This window comes from Leuresthes tenuis, unplaced genomic scaffold, assembly GCF_036924035.1.
Source record: "Leuresthes tenuis unplaced genomic scaffold, fLeuTen1.0.hap1 SCAF_18, whole genome shotgun sequence".
In the NCBI taxonomy this organism is placed as follows: Eukaryota; Metazoa; Chordata; class Actinopteri; order Atheriniformes; family Atherinopsidae; genus Leuresthes; species Leuresthes tenuis.
Window position 1 is genome coordinate 6,140,836 of NW_027325372.1, and position 19,511 is coordinate 6,160,346.

Genomic DNA, 19,511 nt, shown 5'->3' on the forward strand with positions numbered 1-19,511 from the left:
TTATGATTAATTGGTTTCTGGTTTGGTAAATCTTAGGGTGGTGCTGTTGAGAAATGTAGGAATCATCCTTTGTTTCCATCGTTTTCCTCAGCAGGTTACATGTCTGAATTTCCCTGAGACACATTTGATGTGCAGCTTTGCTCTGAAGAAACTGACTTTTGTTATGCAGTATTTACGTCTTTTTAATTGATCCTTTCAGCAATCTTTTATCTTCATGTTTCTATCAAAGGGAAAAGCCACGAGTCGTTATGAAAAGAATGTCTTCTCTGTTAGACAAACTAGATTGCTATGGCAAATTCTTTGATCTGAAATTATTCTTAACATGTTTTAAACCTCATGATTTATTCTGAGGAAGTGTGAAGAGTGGACTCTAATTACGGATGTGTGTGTAACTCAAGTTAAAATTTGAAATCTTTAGTCTTTTAATGATCTCTTCTGGGTCACCTTCAAAGCATTGGTGTTTTTTTATGAGTGCCTCAGTCAGAAAGATGAGAGCAGTTCATCTAATTATGTTTTTCTACATTTTTCTTTTGTCAGTCCACGTACTTACTCTGTCTTTCACCTTCTTAAACTCATTTAACTTATTCAGCTATTACATTACCCCACTCATTACCTGATTAGTCTGAGATAGGTCTCCTTAACATCATTATCAAAATGAATTGTCTTAAACCTTTACCTCTGGAATGCAAATGAAAGGATTGATATCCTAATGCATCTTCAATTAGCTAAGCATGCTTTGTCTCATTATTCAGAAACTTGGATCACAAATAAAGTTTTGTATCTCTTTTCAATATTAACTTGTGAAATGTCACATTTGGTGTGGAGAACAAAAAGATTGTTTTGCCCTAATGCAGTCTTATGTTTCTTTTGCACCCAAATAGAAGTGTATCATTAGATATAGAGATAGGTTTTTGGCAGCGTTGAATTGAAAACAGGACTGAACCTGTTCAAAACCAAAACCTGCTGAAAAGGTTTCATAACCACACTGAGTACATGTGCTGATGCTTTGCCATGCCATAAAACAAATTGGGGGTGTGACAGGCCATCATGTGATATAAATGGCTAACCTGGACAACGACGATACCACAAGTTGCTTCCAGACTGTTGAATGGTTACTGCTGTTTCTGTGTCCGTCTGCTGACCCTTGTGTGTTCTGTGTGCGTTTGATTGGTTGTCAGGAAGCCACAATGCTGCTAGTGCTGCAGTATATGAGCAACGTCCTTGCAAAGCCAGCTTTGATCATACATTTGCCTTTTGTACAAAAAAAGGTAGAAGGTAGAAGTTGACGTATTTATTTCTTTTTAGAAATTGTGCTGATTATGCCTTTGATAAGTTGTTTTATCATTTTAAGTATAATTGCTATAACAATTTATTGTATATATATTAAACTACCCTAAAACCAATGTCTAATTTTTTTACATAAGAAAGTGTTTTGAAAGTAGTACTTTTTTAAATTTGAACATCTAAATAAATTGACTAAAACCATAAATCTGAAATTATCCAAAAATATCTTCACATTTCATCTCTAAATGACAGTAATGTCAACTGCAAACAATAAGCACCAGTCAGTCAGCACGGATAATTGGCCTGGTAAACTTTGGCAACAGAATAACGCTTTCACAAGACAGACAGTTGTTATACATTGGCCATTTAAATGAAAGCAACCAAAGCATTCCTAGCCATGGCTACTGCGGTGACCCGGGAGGAGCAGAAGACTTATGAGCAACTTGGAGAGCTTCCATAGTGAAATTCCTCACTTCTACAGCTCTTTATTTTCTGAGGAGTCAGATAGGGTGAGAAGTTTTTCAGCTTAAACATGGGAAGCTTATAGACAGGTTGATAAATGACTCTGATCTATGGGTAAAAACTCTTCTTTTTTGATATTATGGTTTGTTAGTGTTGTATACTCAATTTCCTTGTGTTGTGAGTTTAGGCTGTTAAGTAATTACTTAGTCTATCCTAAATCACTCTGACTCTGCACCTGTCACAAAATCCCTATTTGAAAGGTGAAAGGTGAAAGAGTGTTTTCAGTGACTCAGTACAGGCTTTGTGGAGACTTCTCATGTTTGCCTTGCCTCTAGAATTATTGGAGGAAGCATCTACAGATATCAGTGCCGGAGGGGGAAAAAGGTGAGGGGAATGTGGTCAAATGTCAGCACTGTGCTGTTTTTCTAGGTCATATTTGAGTTATTAACATTCCAATGAATATTATTAGAATTTGCAGGGAAAAATATGCAAAAACAGTGACAGTATAAAAAAAGATTTCTCCAAATACCACAAAACTTAATGACAATCTTTTCTAACTTTTGTTTTATGATCCTCCATGCTAAATAAAAGCACAATGTAATTTCCTAAAGAAGGAGGGACAATGCCCACCACTTGCTTTGTTGAGTAGAGCTATGAAAGGACTTTCTCCCTGACCCTGTGGTGTCAGGTATGGAGGGAAAATGACAAGCTGCAGTGTAGTAATTACACTCTTATATAATAATGATTTATTAAAGCTGAAATGTTCACTGTGGCATCGTGAAGAGTCTTTCCTTGGCAATAACATGATAGATCTTGGAGTCATGAAACACAATCACTTCCCCTAATGCTACCCTCCGCCCTGTTCTGCTCTCACACTTCTGACTTACAGCGCAACTCACGTTGGGTGTGATGGACACTCGGCCCTGTTTGCACGAGATCCTCCATGAAAAACAGATGACAATTAAGTTCTCATCTCTGCTGGCAGGGCCTTTTGTCTTCACCAGGCTATTTGCACACCATTCAACACTATGAGAATGCAGTCTAACATAAAAAATCCAAGGCTTTCTGTGAGTGTGTCTGTGTGCTTGTGTGTATGCATTCATGTGCGAGGTGCTGCAAAGGAACCGGCAGGTATCTTTGGAAGCAGGAAGAAAAGAAAAAAAAGAGAGCTCCCAAAGCTTAAGATTCTTTTTCTCTTTTTGTGTACACATCTGAATACACTTGCTTCCAGCTGTGAACAAACATACATTATTCATGTACACACAAGCATATATGAAGGCACTCGCACAGGAACACACAATGCAGTTCAGCTACACTACAAACACAGAGGTGTGAAATCTGCATCTCAAATCATTTGGGATTTGAACAGCTCTCTTCAGACGAGAGTGTCCTTTGTTTCCGAGACAGAGCTAAACCCTGAGCTGAAATCCCATGCAGCCCTCATTCCCATTTCCAGGTTGGTGAGATAATTGGTACAGTATTCCTTATGTGTTTGCACTATATGTAAATATATTTGCCTGCTGTTGAATGCACCAGCTTCACATTCTCTCCATTGAAATTAGGATTATATTTCCTGTGCTGAACTCAAGTTTCTTTGCATACCTACATGAGCTGTTTTCTGTAGTTCACATGCATCACATGCATAAGAGGTGGTTCACTTAAAACGCTGCAAAGATTTGTTGTGACGGTTATTATCAGCTTGAATATATTGTATATCAGCTTGAATGAAGAGATATTACCAGGTGTGGAAAAAAATCACCTGATTATGTGTTTTTCTTCTGCCTGGTGAAAGTTTTAAAAATTTTCACCAGGATCAGCTCAACATGCTCAGAGATCTGAGCTTGTGGCTCTGGAGTTCCGAGCAAATCATGAGCTCTGGAGCCACGGCACTGAAGCTAGCCAAGGACGCTCTCCTGAGCACTTGGCCAGGAACTTATGAGCTAGCCGAGTTAGCAGCCGAGCAAGCAGTGCCTTTCTAATACTGTTGACGGCCAAAAAAAATAATGCCTTATCTTTCTCATACGTTCACTTGTTTGTCATCTTGTGCAGTAGAGGTTCCTTTTCTTGAGAATTGGTTCAAATATTTAAACCTGAATGAGCACAATATTAGAAGTGTCAAACAAAGCATAGCTTAAAAAGAGTCACAGTAAACGGGGGATGCTGCTGATGGGTCGAGATGTGGGCGATGCTGATTAGCATATTTATAGATCCCTATTCTCTAAATGCTGAGAAAAAGCATGGCTATTTAAGAAAATGACAGTTCGTTTTTGTGGAAAAAACTTTGAAACATCCCCACTTTTTAAATTTGAAAAACAACTAAGAAGGGCTTTACAAAAAACAACCTGTTAATAAATGAAATGCTTGAATACCGTTTCCATGTTGCATCTGGAGAGCCAGTGTGCACATTTTGTTCTAAACTTACACAGCCCAAAGGCCCATTTTTCTATTTTATTTAGTTGTTTTGGGTGAACCATTCATATGAGCCTCTTGTTTACTTTGCTCCGGAGCATCAGAGCTACACAAAGCGTCAGTCACTCTGTAGGTATTTAAAGAAGTTGGCAGCAGCAAACTGTTTATCTCATAATGAAGACACAAACACAGAAACGAGTTTGTGGATTTCATATCTTATTTTCAACCCCCTGGCTTTTCTCTCCCCCCCCCCCCCCTCATATTCCAGTTAATTAAAGTAAACTGGGGAATGTGTTGTGTCTAGATACACATTTATTATGTGGGATTTGGCTCTGCTGGTGTGGAAATGATAGGGTGGTTGTTGACCCTGGAAATGTGGTTCCTGCCATTGTGGTGCTTTTACAAAAGCCTCATTCCAGTGTTTTAACCTACGTCTGTATGAAAATTCAACAACACTGTGTGTAAACTTTGTGAAATAGTAAACGTTCAACTGACACAATGTTGTTGACTTTTCAGTAGGTTTTAACACAGATGGAGGCCTTTGTAAAGTGTTTTGTGTATTTTGCAACTCATTGGATTGAGTCACTTTGTGATGTACATCTAAATATTCCTGCCGAGGACAGGAGAGGAATAGCACCGGGACGCTATTCCAGTGCCTTTCCCTTTGGTACCCCTTGTTCCTTAAGAGGAAGCCACATTCACTCCTTTTCTTTGTCTTCCTCTCATTTACTAATTTCATAGAACAGAGACACAGAAAAATGGAGGGAAAGTAAATGAGATCAGGACAGGGAGGGATCATGTGTATTGAGAAAGACACAGGAACAGATGCAGAGATAGAGGTGGTGAGACTGTATGCTTGCAGAATGAATGAATACTTAGGAATAGAGGGAAAAGATTGGGGGGTAGGCTTCTAGGTGGCTGGCAGGGCCAGCAACTAATCGGGATGAGAGGCAGGAGTGTTGCTTTGATGAAAACGGTAAGTGCAACATAGATGGAGACCTGTTGTACTCCACAGAGACAAACACAATGCAGACTCATCAGTAGAAAGGAAGACAAGGAAGAGGAGGAGAATGGGACTTTTGGGCTTTTTATTATGACATCTGTGCCAGCTAATCTCTCTGATGTGTATCCTCCACTTGGATGAGATACCGTGTATTCCTCTATTTATTTTTCTCTCCCTTTCCACCCTGTTTAGAAACACAGATGGAGCGGCTGCCTGTATGCCACCATAACTCTGGAGGGAGTTCAATCTAACTTTTTTCAGTTGTGTTTTGTGCTGCGAAGATGAATGACCACATTAAAGTAAAAACTGAAGGAGAGCTGTGAAACTGTGAAAACATCTTTTTTTTATTATCTTTTTTCAAATATTTTTGGGAAAGTGTTTATTCTTCATTCATAATTCTGAAGCGAGCATAGAACAACAACAAAGTTGAACTCCATCCATTGTTATGGAAGTAATAGACTAATAAACATTCATGACAACTGCAGTTTCTCCACCATTAACTAAAAATACTGGCGATATGAATGATGCATGAGATGGTTTTTCTTAAATTTTTCTCATAGCAAATTTTTTTAATTATGCTTCAAACTCACAGCAATTGTTTAATGCAGATTTTTTGCTTTATTTTTGTCCAGTTTCGTCACCACGAAGATTTCGTGCAAAAGTCCTGAGCCCCAAAAAGCTTGATGTGTCATGGAAGGAACCAAAGGGAGAATTTGAAAGCTACAAGGTCGTTTACACCGCAAAACCAGGTAAGACCCAGCACCGATCTCGAAAAGTGGTTTGGACTTCCTATATTTTGAAAATGCAGGTTCACTTTGAGTTTAATTGCAACTCTATGCATCTTTCCATCACTCATAGCTTCTGTTTTAATCATAAGGAAAACAAGTTGACAATGTTCTCATTCAATTAGTTTATTTTTGTTTGCGAAAGTTCCCATAATTTCAGAAGCTTGTTGACTAATAATTTTGGCTGATTAATTCCATCGCAAGGATCTCTCCCTGGTTTATCAGCAGATAGGACCTTATATCACACTATTACTGTTTTTAAGAAGAAACTCATTGAACAGATGGCAAGGCTTTTTTTCTTTTCGCCTCTTCATTTTTACTGAGCTTGGTGAGTGTCATTGGCAAAACTTTGTTTCATTTACAGCAAACTTCGCAAAAGTGAGCATGCTTTGCGTTTGTACTCCGTCACAGATTTTCTGTGTCATAATAAAGATATAAAACGTCAGAAACCACAAACATTAACCCAAGCAGCAAACTTGAGGCATTATTTTTCTGAGTGAAGGTTTGTTCTCTGCGGAAAACTTCTCGTTTAAACTTGATTAGCTCAGGGAAATTTGACAAGGAATTTACACTCTTGTCCTGTATGGTCCTGCCTTGTGTGAACACAGCTGCCCTCATTCACACTCACCATTTGAGCAGTGAATCTTCTGTGACAGATTGGCTGTCCAAAGTCTTGCTCGACAGCCCTTCAGTAGTATTTGCTGCTGAACGGTCTCCTTCATTCTTTGCTGTCAAGAGCATTATATGCAGACCTTTCAGAGATTTGCTATGAAATGAAAAGTACAGTACAAATTATTACAAAAGATATCTTCAAATTTTCAAAGATATCACAAATCAGGTAAACTATTTAACATTTGTCTTTGCTGGAAGAGAAAAAAATTCTAGTTATGCACTGAAGATTGCAACCATTTAACTTCTTTCCCTCAGGGAGAGCAAATTAAACTTTTTTTATGTGGCTTGCATGCTTGTTCATAATTCGCTCTGCAGTAAAAGAGACATGTAACAACACAGGATCTGATATAACCAGGATTACTCTGGTTCCCACTGGAATCCTGTAGTTGATGGCTGCAAGTATCTATTGATGAAGGCTTTGAGTGGTTTGTTTTCCTCGATTGAACAATTGAACATTGAACATTTGAGTTAAGAATGACTAGATCCAGTTCAGGTGTTTCACTACATCAAGTGAGGTCCATAATAAAAAAAATAAGGAGTGGTTCCCCTAGACCTCAACACTACCTCCTCTAGCACATGGTTGTGACCTATTTAAACCAGCTGTAGATTAAATAATGTGAAAAAGAAAGAACACCCTCTTTCACAAAGGTTTATCTATCAGGATATAATGAAAGTTCTTTAAATTGGGTGAATCCAGTTTTAAATGAACAACAAAACACGGCGTATTACACTCTGTCAAAAACTAAGCCAAAATGCAGAAGCAGTGTGATAAACTAAGTACACCTCGTGATTCAGTAGCTTTTAGCAGCAATAACTTGAACCAATAATTTTCTGTATGATGCTATCAGCCTCTCGTATAGTTGTGGAGGAATTTTGGCTTTCTCTTCTCTGTAAGATTGCTTCAGTTCTTTGAGGATTGCAAGCATTTTTTTGTTTCCTTTTGGCTCAGAGTGAGCCCTCTAATGGACAGACCCGACCCTGTAATAGAACGTTGCCAGAGTCAGACTCCGGCAATGGTACGTTACGCTCTCAGACACAAAAGAGGCAGACGTTCCTGGCACTTCAGACGTGTCCAACGGCTGATTGTCAGCTTGGTGTCGAGCACCTAAGATGTAAAAAACGTGGATATAGATACTAGCGTTGTAAAGATTAACTGGCATGAACTGATTTTTAATGTTTTAGTTGCAATTACATGCGCATGCACATCCCTGGATTTAATAAGATGTGACATAAATAGACAGATGGCCTGAATCTATGGGCCATAAGAATTTCTCCAGCAACTGTATGTGAAAGTGTATATGAGTTTCTTGTGCTTTGTTTAACTAAAATACCAGTCTTTAATATCCCCTGGTCTTTTTAAAGTATATCAATTAGATATGATTATTATTAGATATACCAATTTCAATGTGGACAACCAATACTACATTTATGTCAACAGTTTGTTTTCATTTACAATGGAAGATGAAAATCTTAATAAGACAAATGTTAAGAATTGTATCAGATTGCATCAAATTGAACTGAAATGTTCTTCTTAAAAATGGTATCTTCGTAAAAATCGTACCCCTTCCTGTGTATATGCATTTAGGGACAACACAACTTATCAGCAATATATTCCTCCATATTGTGGCACTAATTGTACTCAAAACAGAGCAGAACAGAGCAACTTTTTAAATGGCTGTAAGGCTATGTTTGGCTACATGTTTCTTTCATGAAAGCCTCTGCCTGGTGTTTTCATCACTACTTGCTGCTGATGCCAAACCCTCTGTGTGAGACCATAGTGAGGTATGGGGATGAGTTAAGCCTCCAGTGATGTGTGGTGTCTGTGCTTCTGCTCCATAGCTCTCACCTGATTCTTAATACAGAACAGTTTTTAGACTTCTCCAGCTGATAGAGCTGAACACAGATTTCTGAGCACCTTATAAATGAGCTGTTCAAAGAAGCACATTCAACCCAACTAGTATATTATATATTATAGTATTGAAGCTTTCTGAGACAACTTCTCTCTTTACAGGCACATTTTGACCCACAGCACTCGTTTTAACCAATGAATACCTAGGGTCCCCTTTTAAAAAAACTTTTAAAACATAAGCATTGTTTAAGAACATCCTCTAAACACCTGGGGTTTTTCTAAGGAACGGCACTGGCATTAACTAAATGATCAGCATTCACTAAAGCCTTTATTTCTCAGCCTCTGAGGGAAGTAGAAACATTAAATAAAAACCATTGGAAAGCTTATATCTTTGGCTTGTACTATATGTTAGTGCCTTTACCCTTACAGATTTTTATTTTAGCCATGGGGTACGAGCCTTGAGAACAACTGCATCATTTAAAACAGGCTCATGCTGCATCGGGCTTAAGATGAAAAACACAAAAAATTGCTCCAGATTTTACACCAAGTTTGAATATCGTGATGTGTATTCTCGGCCTGCTGAATATGATCCAGTTTAAATGTAGACAATTTGTTTTACATCTTTTCTCTGTGTTGGCGTCTGTTTTCAACTGGTGACTTGACTGGTGATATATGCTTGCAGTTTTATTCTCCTCACTGCTCGAGGTACACCACTGAGGTCTGAAGTATTAGGGTGTGTGTCAACCTCTTCTAATAGAGCTGCTGTCAGCCAGCAGCAGAGTCAACCTGTAGCTTCTGGTGTTGCTTGGCCTATCAGCTTGATCACAATAATGGAGAGAATGTCAGATAAGGTGCAGTAAGCACAGGCAACCATCCCCTGAGACCATCGGAGAGTCACTGGATGGAGGGAATGACAGAAATATGAACAGAGGGAGATACTGAAGGGCAGGATGTAGGATGGAGCTGAAAAGGCATGGAGGGAGAGCAATGGCAAGCTATAGATACATGGAATGAAAGGAAGGGAGAGCTCATTGTTGACATTGTTTTTCTACTTTATGTTTAACTTATTTAATTTTTAGAAATGTCACAGCTCTTGTTAAATTATGGTGACTAAGTTGAAGACTTAGTGTTGGGCATATTTTTTGCTGTTACTGTTACAAAATTAACTGGTGAAAAGGCAGAGTCCACTTTAACCTCTTGTGTCCATGAATAAGTTGGGCGATTATCTCTTTTGTTAAGCAATGTGCACTATATGCCATTTTTCTGAACCATAATGAGCAGTGCAGCCTGCAGGTGCCTGAAAACTTTACTGCCTTTCTCATTGTCTTGCATATGCTTGATTAAGCTTGACATTTTACCATAGCAAAATGGGCTAATTTCGCAGACATGTCCACACAGCTCGCGTTGCAGCATATTGCCACTGGGCCGTGCTTAGCTTGAAGGTTTAAGGTTAAAAAAACAGTCGGATTTGGAAAGTATCTGGGAGTGTGGGGATGGCTGTGCTCCTTATGGTGCAAAGCAAAGGAAGTGAATTATGTTGACTATTTTCTTCTCGCTGCACGCTGCTTGTATCAGTGCGAGTGGGATGAAGGCGGAAAAGCAGTGACAGAGGAGCGGTCAATTTTCTTAAACAGCAGGGATTTTTTTGAAGAGCTCAGCTGGAATGTTTCATGAGCTTGTTTTTTTTTTCTGGTTGAAGTCTATATGACTGACTCTCTGTCCTAGTTTGAAAAAGATACAGGACAGGTGCATCATGCACATTATCTTTGCATGTGCAGAATGTGAGGATAAAGAAAAAATTATTCAGTTTGACTTTGAAATTATTCAGTTTAAGAAAATACTTTTTTTTTCTTCCGTCAAGAGTTCAAGGAATTAACTCGTGTTCAAAAAGCACTCTACCATATTGGTGTTTGCTGTCAGTCAGTTTGTTGGAGTGGCTACTGGAAATGAAATTCAAGAAGAAATTGGCCTTGGTAGCTGACAGTTCGAAAAGATTTATTGATCCCGGCTGGGAAATTTGTTCTGTAGCAACAGAACTAAACAAGATGCTAAGTTAAAAAATTGATTTAATCACACAAAAAAGCAAAAATGGAAAGAGCATTTTTTCTTTTAACTCAAACTTAAATTCATAAGCTTTCTTTTTCTGATCTTGGAAGTCTCCGTTAATATGATTTGGACATGGTCTCGTAAAGCCGGTAAGCATGAACCTGCACTCAAGTCAATTTGCAAACTGCTGACTTCTACTGTTGCAATGAAAGCAAAGCACATTTGGCGAGATTAGATGCTGAATGCATACTTCTTTTATTTGATCTTCATTTCCAACCTGCTCTTTGCACCCTGGATGAGCTGAAATGACCTCAGATGTTAATAAAACTAAGCTTTCCTTCCCTTCGTTTGTGATACCACAGGGTTTGACAATGTCAAATTTCATGTCTCTGTCAAATGAAACAGAAGACATTTTCACATATTTGGTTTGAAACAATTAGTGAAAGCAGAGGTATGAAGTGGGTGTGTAAACCTCCCACTGTTTATGATAGTATGGTATTGTGGTTTGAGAGACAGATTCTTAACTAACTAGCCTTTACCACACCTTTACCACACCATTTTCATCAGCAGTCTTTTGTTCGTTTGAAGTGTTCTTGAACAAAACAGGCCCAACTTGCTCACACACATAGATCAATTAAATGTTAAGGCTTTTAGTGGCTCCTTTAGGGATACATTTTTTTGCTGTCATAGTTTAAAGTTCTTTGCTAGCACTCTTTTTTCATTTTTATGCTCCAAAAACAGGTGTTGTGAGACCCTGTTCTGAATTTGTCTCCATAATTACACGGAGATTAAAAGAAAAAAAGTGTGATCTCTGTGAAGTGGCTTTTCATGTTAATAAGGACTCCATTAAACTATTCTGAAACACCTGTGTTGATTGGTAGACAACATATGATAAAAGCAGGATGTAAGACACTGAAGTGTGTTTAATTTTCTCAATTTTTTCTAGCTGCTGATGCACAAACTTTGTTTCCACAGACATTTAAAGCAGAGGTTTTATCCACTTTCCTTTTTTTTCTCAATAAACAGCGCCAATGATTAACCTATGCTTTTGAGCCTGATTGTTTCTCAAAAACCTTTCAAAATTTAGATTTTGTAGATTAACATTTTGGCAACACTATAATGATCAGATCAGGAGCACAGTTAAAGTAATATTCACTTGCTATATTCGGTTGCTGCTTACTCTTGCATGATGAAGTGTGTCTTGGATATCTCCCATACTTTCATTTTTTTTTTAACTGTTCTAAACCTAATTGAATTAAATTGCCTTGATTGAAGATAATAGCTCCAGATCCTCATGAATGTTGTTGGCATATGAATCACAATTTCTTCAGTTAATGTTTAGCAGAGGAAGAGGGTCTTAACACACATAGTAGTCCCAGATGTAAAGAAATTTTAAATGGGACTGCCAAACAAAAGCTACTCTTATAAAGGTCTAATTTCACATATTTTCAGCTTCTAACCTCCCAAAAACTGAAGCATCCCCACAGCTGTGGACCCTGCACAGATAGTCAAACAATTAAAAGAACTCTGCACGAGGTATCTGTGGGTTGTCAGTAATCAAACCAGCAACAGTTTCTTCTCTCTAATCATCACTGTTTGTGCTTTTCTTGCTGGAACAGGTGGAGAGCAGAAGGTGGTTCAGCTATCAAAGCAGGAGACAAAGCTAACCATCGAAGACTTTGACTCCTCTAAGGAATACAGCTTTAAAATCATTGCAGTAAAAGGGGGACAGGAGAGCAAACCTCTTCAGGGCAAGCATGAAGGTAAGAGACTTCAACAGAGTCAAATTTTAAACCTTCCTCTGATGACTGATTCTGAAGGCAGCTAACGTAGACTGATTTTCAGATTTGAGAACTAAATTAGTTTCTTACATTATAATTGAAAGCTGTAAAATAGATGTAGAATATATGGTTGACCTGTTGTACAATCCCTGCTGACCCACACATTGTCCCCGCTGTGTGATTGCTTCCATAAAAAGAAATGGTTAAATACATGTGTGAGAAAGAAGTATGGAAAAACACTTAAAATGAATTGTTAAAAAAAAAGCTGGATAAAGTTCACATGGACCACTTATAAAATAGGTGAAAATACACAGTGGATAGGAAATATAACATTGTTTTTTTTTATGCTGAGGACTAACAGGAGAATTAGCACTTGTTAGTTTACTTCCTGTTTGAGCAAAGATGTTGCTTTCTTTGTTGCTGACTGTTTTAGCATTTCAGCGAATAAAGACACTCAGCAATGTACAATGGATGCAACGGGTGCTTCCTTCAATCGGATCTCTACTTTGTGTCTTAGTGGCATGGAGAGTCCGATGGCAAAAAGAAGGCTTCTGAATGTCTTATCAGCAAGTTGTGCCTTGATGCAGCCCTCCATTGTTGAGTAACGCCTTTACGTTTTGGCAAAGGTTTCGCTGGAGAAAATAAAACAAAGCTTGTATTGCAAAGCAACAACACTATTCAGTTTCCTGTCCTAGGTTTTGAATACAGAAAATAGGATAAGTGTTTAATTTGTTTCAGTCACTGACTTTCAGCGACCTGCTGGTATTTACTTGTCATGCTGTGCTTCAGAAAAATAGAAGCAGCACACATAGAGCTTTTAAACAGGATTTTCAACACACAAATCCACTGGTGCTGAGTGTTTCCTGCATAAATGTTAGTGTGCTAAAGTACACTTTGACTCAGCATTAAGAATATGAAATCAAAATTGGCCTTGTGTCATTATAATTTTTACAGATTATTTTTTTCCACAGTAAGCCATACACCTACTGACTGACTCACTGATTCCAGTGAAATATTAAAGTTCTGATGGTTTGGAATAGACAAAACAAAAACAAAGAAGGGTGAAATACAAACTGTGACGATGATAGAACACCTGGAAATAAAAATATATTGCCATCAAAATGATTCACTCAATTTTCTAATCTGCATTTAAAAGATTTGTTTGGTTGTATTAGCTGAGATCGAATTATGATATTACCTTACCTGTATTATCAGTTTTAGTGTCACATTTATTGGCAATTACAGTGTATTGGAACACCCCTTATCAAACTGTGCTAAAGTGATAAAGCAAGTTTACATTTCCTCTTTATTATAAATCCCTGGTTTGTTTCTTACAGGAAAGTTTAAAAGTAAAAGATTCAGATTTGACTTTTGATGTATGTTTTTGTGACCTCAAGGCATTTCAGCATCCTTGCCATTGAATTGGTTTCCTTTCTAATATGGTCTCTTTTTTTCTTCTTCTCTCTGTCATCTCCTGGCATTCATTAATGTAGAATTTTGCATTATGTTATTTCTTACAGCTCAGCAATCAGGTGTCGAATTGGCTCAGTCCCAAAGGAGACAAAGCAGTGATGTCACGCAGGAGAACAATGAGATTTCAGAAGGTAAGATCCTCAGCAGGGAAATGGAGGGCTTACCAGGTGAAAAACCACACTGAAATTAAAAAGATTGACACATCCGTCTGTTGTGAGTCTACATATTTGGATCCAAGACCTCTCCTGTGAAATGAGAGAAGTGGAAGCTTTAAAATGTCATCTCAGAAAGACCATTTCTGCCATTTCTAAGGAACAAATTTTAAAGGGAAAGTAAAAAAAATGGCCTTTAACCAGGGAGAGGTACAGCATGAAGACATTCTTGCTCTGCTCAGATCACTTTTCCAGAGTGCAGGGCACCTTCTCTTGTTGTGAAGAAGTTTTTGAAAGGAGTGTCACTCCTTTTTAAGCTGAGATTTTTACACAAAACCAAAAAAAAGTGCAATGACACAGCAAAAGCAGGAAAGTGGGAGATGAGTAAGCCACAGATTTTTGGTACTAATGTGTTCACTGCAGGTGGGGACACTTTCTCCTGCTCTGTCTGTGCTTTTTTTTTAAAAGGCAGCCATACTTATCATTACTGATCTCACATATTTGAACACAAAAAAGCGAATGTAATGTCCCTGCACTCACACACTGATTGTCACTGAGCTTCATTCCCAAGAAAATGGAGAGAAAGGAAATAAAATGGTGCAAAAAAGAGAATTTAAGCAATGGGCTGCAGCAATCAGGAAACAAATCCAGGGATGAGCATAAACAAGCCAATTATAGTTTTGAAAGTGATTGTAAGGACCACATGGTGAGGCAAACAATCAGATAGAGACAGCAGGGAACAAGCAAAAAGCAGGTAAGCTTGAATCTCAGCTCTGTGTGCCATATTACAAACCACAGTTAAACTGGGCTGCACAACCCTGCTTCCTGTTCTGATCACGATTCATAGCTCCATGATCTTCTCGACACTACACAATGTATTTTTGTAAGTATTCAGTTAGTTTTTTCCATAATAATGTTAATTTAGCTCTTTTTGTTATTTTTCATGTTGTGGTTAATGTTGCTGATGAGTTTGTATGATTACCATGTTTTTCCCACTCCTGTCAATGTATGTAAAGTACATAACATTGTCATGTTTTCATTTTAATTCAATAAACAAAAAGACAACCAAAAAAATCCAGCAGCACAAGTGCAGGATATTTGCCTCATCATGTTCTTTCCAATTGAAGCCTGTTGTTGTGCCGTGTTCCTTTGCAGCTTTTGAAGATGTGATGTGTGTGTTTGTGCTTGTGGTGTTGTGTTTGAAGCCTTGAGATGCTTGTGTCAAGTTGATGAAGGTGTGGCTGGAGCTTCTGGAAGATTCTTAGCCACAATCTCAAACTCAAATTACAGGTTCTGCTTTGAAAATGGTCACAGTGCGATAAATATGTGACATTTCGAATTTTTGTGTTTTCGTACGTGTCAATCTAGTTGAGGTTTCTCAGTAAGCCTCAACTTTCAGCTGCTTTTATTTTGTTGCAAATTTAGATTTGCTTTTGTTGAAGTTGTATACTAAACGACTAAAAAATAACTTTTCACTTCATTTTCTTAAAAAAAAAACCCTATAAGGGTTCTCCTGGACCTTTCCAGACGAAGGTTTTCTTTATTTCCTCCAGATGGCAGGAAATTTACAATCCTTTCATATTTTTTTTCAGCCTTTTACTAAAATTACGTAACAGTGTTAAGTTGACTCTGATCTCCCAGGGTCATTTTAATCCTGTCTGAGGTTTCAGAGAATTATATATCTTGTTACACGGCATGCAAGCTCTGTAACCAGTGTTGGAGTGTGACAGCATCAGACTTGTGATTCGATGAATTTAATTGCTCTCATGGGGAAGTTAAGTGTCTGGAGCAGAAAACCTACAAGGATTTAGGAGTGACTCTGGGTAAAACAGTCATATCAGAGATTTTTTGGTTTATTGTGTGACATTTACTATCTTAACATCTGAAAAAACTTTACGCATGCAGGTGCCACAGAATTAAATGAACTATGTTACTCAGGTTTTATGATTAAAGCAAGTTTCATTATTTGTATGCGTGTCTTCCTCACATTTATTTATGGAATGAATTAGTTTCACCAGATGGATTTTAGACGGTTCTTTAGAACAAGTAGTCAATCCAGCGACGCTTGTTGTCTGAAGCCTGTTTTCAGCGATTGTGAATGAGGTTTAGAAAAGTGTCTTCATTAAACATCCTTTGTTCTTCTATTCACGACATGCAGAGAGAGAGCAACATTTAAACTAATTTCACATGGGATGCTTTGAAGCAAGAAAAAACAGAACGCAGGACAGCTCCCTCTGTGCATAATCAGCACACTGTTTAACATGTTACACAAATATGACAGATCTGGTGTCGACTGTTTCTTTTTGAGAGCACTTACAACTTGACAGATGTTTTAATATGGCTGTTAGACTCAGCAAACTGTGTTTGCACGTGTTGCACAAGAAAAGTAAAAGCAGAATGAAGGAAAACTGGTAGAAGGGAGGGAGCAAACGAGCACTTAGTCCAAAGGGACATGATCCAAAACACTGAGAAAATTACAGCTTGGTCTTCTTATAAAGTTCTTTTTTTGTCTCATTACTGCTGCTTGTGCAGTACAAGATTGCAGATTTGTGTCAGTTGTCTTTGTTGTTTTCTTTCTTTCTTTATCTTTCTGTACAAAATAGTGAAACTGTTTCCTTTTAAAACACGCATCATTTATAGATAGTATACATAAACAAAATGTTAAGAAATGTAATCTTGTGATTCTTAGGTATAGAAATAGGCTTATGTAATCATCCATATGTTATAATCATCTGAAATATACAGTTCATTACACAGTGATAGTTCAGTATGTTGAAGTGTATTCTGTAAATCCTTCTTTATTTTATACCAATCTTGTGATTATTGAAAGCAGTTCAACCTCCTTTCTACTCATTTATTTGATCATTACAACTCATCTGTTGGTGTTTTTTTTACATATCATCCCTTCATGCATGAAGATGTCTTCATTAGTACGTGCAGATCTATAATTGGGGAATTTGGTGCCATTTTCTGTCTCCTCCGATCTCCCCACCACTTATCTGCAGCTGAAATCTGGTCTTGACTCTCCTGAAATGTTGCAGCCTTAAAAAAACATTAACCTGTCTGACCGAACAGATGGTTTCTTCTAGGTTTGAAAAAGTAATCCATCTCGCCACGCAAAAAGCTGTGTGTTTTGAGGCACAATTGTTGGTCATTTAGTGGTTTTACTGACAGCTGTAGGTGACAATGGTGGCTTCAAAAGTTTAAAGTAAAGCCTTATTGCATTAGATCTCGATGAACGGCATCTGAGAAAGAGCAAAGAACAGCTCTGAAGGGTTTTCATGTTGGCAAAGTTGGCTCTTGCTCTTTCTCCAACTGGCTTTGTAAAGCTTGAGATGGATTTTTCATTTAGTTACCTGCCAAGTTTTATTCGAATGTTCTTTTCAAAACAGTTTTCAAAGATCCCTCTGAGTAACAAACCATCTTCTGGTACATCAGGTTAATTAGCCCATTCTACACTATGCAAGTTCATATATCATAGTAATTTATGTACATGTTTAAAGCATAGACTAAACTTAAAAGTTGGACTGGAATTTGATCCTTAATTTTGGCATAAGATGTTCTGGCTTTCTCTTTATTCGTGAACAAGGAGAAGGAATTCATGGCTTCTCTCTTTTTTTATATACATCCCATGTACACGTTGAAGGGATGTCTTCTTTGATGCAGTACATTTGTGTGTGTTTGTTCAGCTTTGTCTTTACTTTCATCTCCACCATCTATCATTCTCAAGCAGCCGCCTTCAAGTCCAGCAGCAGAAGCTCTCACTGTAGGAGGCAGGCAGTCAGTGGAAGTGTGAGATTTAACTGGAACCAGAATTGAAACAGTTGGTGGTTCTGGTTGAAGATCACTTGGTGTGTTGTGAGGCACAGCCTTTGCCTCAGCTCTGGCAAGAGGGGTAGCCATTTGGCCAAAGTGTCCAAAATATTCAGGGGGATTAAAGGAAGGAAGAAAGAGTGTTGGCTTCACTTTTGGAATCTGTTCCAATTTCAACTAGTTTTAGTTTGTATTTCTTAAAACTGGCCGTGAAAAATAAATGAAGATTGGAAAAAATTGTTGCTTTTTTATGATTAAAAATATATATAATTGCTTAACTTAGATAATAGAATATAGAAAGTAACACATATTTAGAGAGCCCAGATACATGAACAAGTATTTCTGACCAACAATTTAAGATCCTAAATGGATCCAGTTTGCATGCAGTTTCAGTCATCGCATACATTCTCACTTGATTCTTGAGATTTGTCTTTGTTGTTTCTCTGTCCGTGAAATAAACAGATGTGTGTTCATGGGTGCACGTTGGTGCCTGAAATCTCCAAAAGTGAATGCAAACATATCTATCCTATGATCATTTTTAAAAGCTCATATGATAAATATATGTAAAGGGGAAGTTCGTTTTTTAAAACCTGGACCTTATTGCTGGCATAAAATACGTTCATGTACTCACGATAACAGTTTGGTGAAAGTTCTAAGCTGTGCTGCAGTGGCGCACGTCGATGACGTCATCCCACTAGACGCGTGTAGAAAGCCCACAATAACAACAACACAGCAGCTCTGAACTAACAGTGCAATAGTATGCGTTCATTCATTCATTCGTCTTAAAGTATTGGTGAAATAAAGACAGATAATGCTTTATTTAGAGGCTGTATTGTCTCTGCCCCGTTCTCTCCTGTTATATGGACATACGAGGATCTTGAGTCATCCAAATATCGTCCAAATGCTGACTTTCACCAAACTGTTATCGATGAGTAGATGAACGTATTTTATGCCAGAAATAAGATCCAGGTTTTAAAAAAAAAAAATTCCCCTTTAAGCTTATGTTGATACTCTGGCTTCTCATTAGTGGAAATCAAATGCTTGCAGATTCAGTTTTTAAACAAGTAGGAATTTTAGAATTTTGTTTAGATGGGGACAAATTTGTTGGAAGTTAGTAGTTAGATGTGGTGTGAAATCTATTTGACTTTCAAATTAGATTGACAATTCCAGTGTTAGATAGCAAAGATAGCTAATTCTTATAATCATTTTGGTTTTGGTACAGTCAGATATAACTTTGTTCAAACATTGAATTGACTTTGATTTTGAATATTATCTCTGCTCATACATCATCATTTTTTGCTGCCTTTCTTACCTTTGAAATTACAGCTTGGCAGACTAGAAGCAATCTTTTATAGCAAAAGTTCCCCTTGTGCTGCTATGTTGAATTCCACCAGAACACATCACCTGGATGTACGTAAGTAACATGTATAAAATAGATAATTTAAAATTAAAGATCATGATGAAGCGTAAAACCCATGGGTATCATAGAATAGGTCATTTTAGAACGTGTAAGATAAACCTGAGAAGAACGCAGGCAAACTTGACATTTTGAACAAATCAACTTGTCGGCTGCTCCTCTTTCCTCTCTGTTGGGCTTCAGCACATTGTAACCACAATTCACCTGCAGAAGTGTGAGAGGTGAACACATTTTTTACAGGGTCAGCACATTCCCACAAATCCCATAAGAAACACTAGTAGAAGCCATTTTTCCTTTTTTTCACCCTTTTTTCACCCTCAATTGTCTGTCACATGTATTTTCATCAGTTCTGACTTTTCAGCAAC

The 19,511-nt window shown here is 37.7% G+C and overlaps 1 protein-coding gene across 5 annotated transcripts in view; it reads left to right on the forward strand.

Annotated features, from left to right (window-relative positions):
- The window catches only part of LOC140274516 (collagen alpha-1(XIV) chain-like), a 125,659-nt gene that overhangs the window by 2,645 nt on the left and 103,503 nt on the right, over positions 1 to 19,511 (forward strand). For 4 of the 5 annotated variants that reach the window (XM_072369808.1, XM_072369809.1, XM_072369810.1 and 1 more), the window contains exons 3-5: positions 5,791 to 5,907; positions 12,130 to 12,273; positions 13,812 to 13,895. The exons of the other annotated variant lie outside the window; for it this stretch is intronic. In XM_072369808.1, coding sequence (XP_072225909.1) covers positions 5,791 to 5,907; positions 12,130 to 12,273; positions 13,812 to 13,895 — 345 coding nt within the window. The remainder of the gene's footprint in view (positions 1 to 5,790; positions 5,908 to 12,129; positions 12,274 to 13,811; positions 13,896 to 19,511) is intronic. 5 annotated transcript variants of the gene reach the window in all.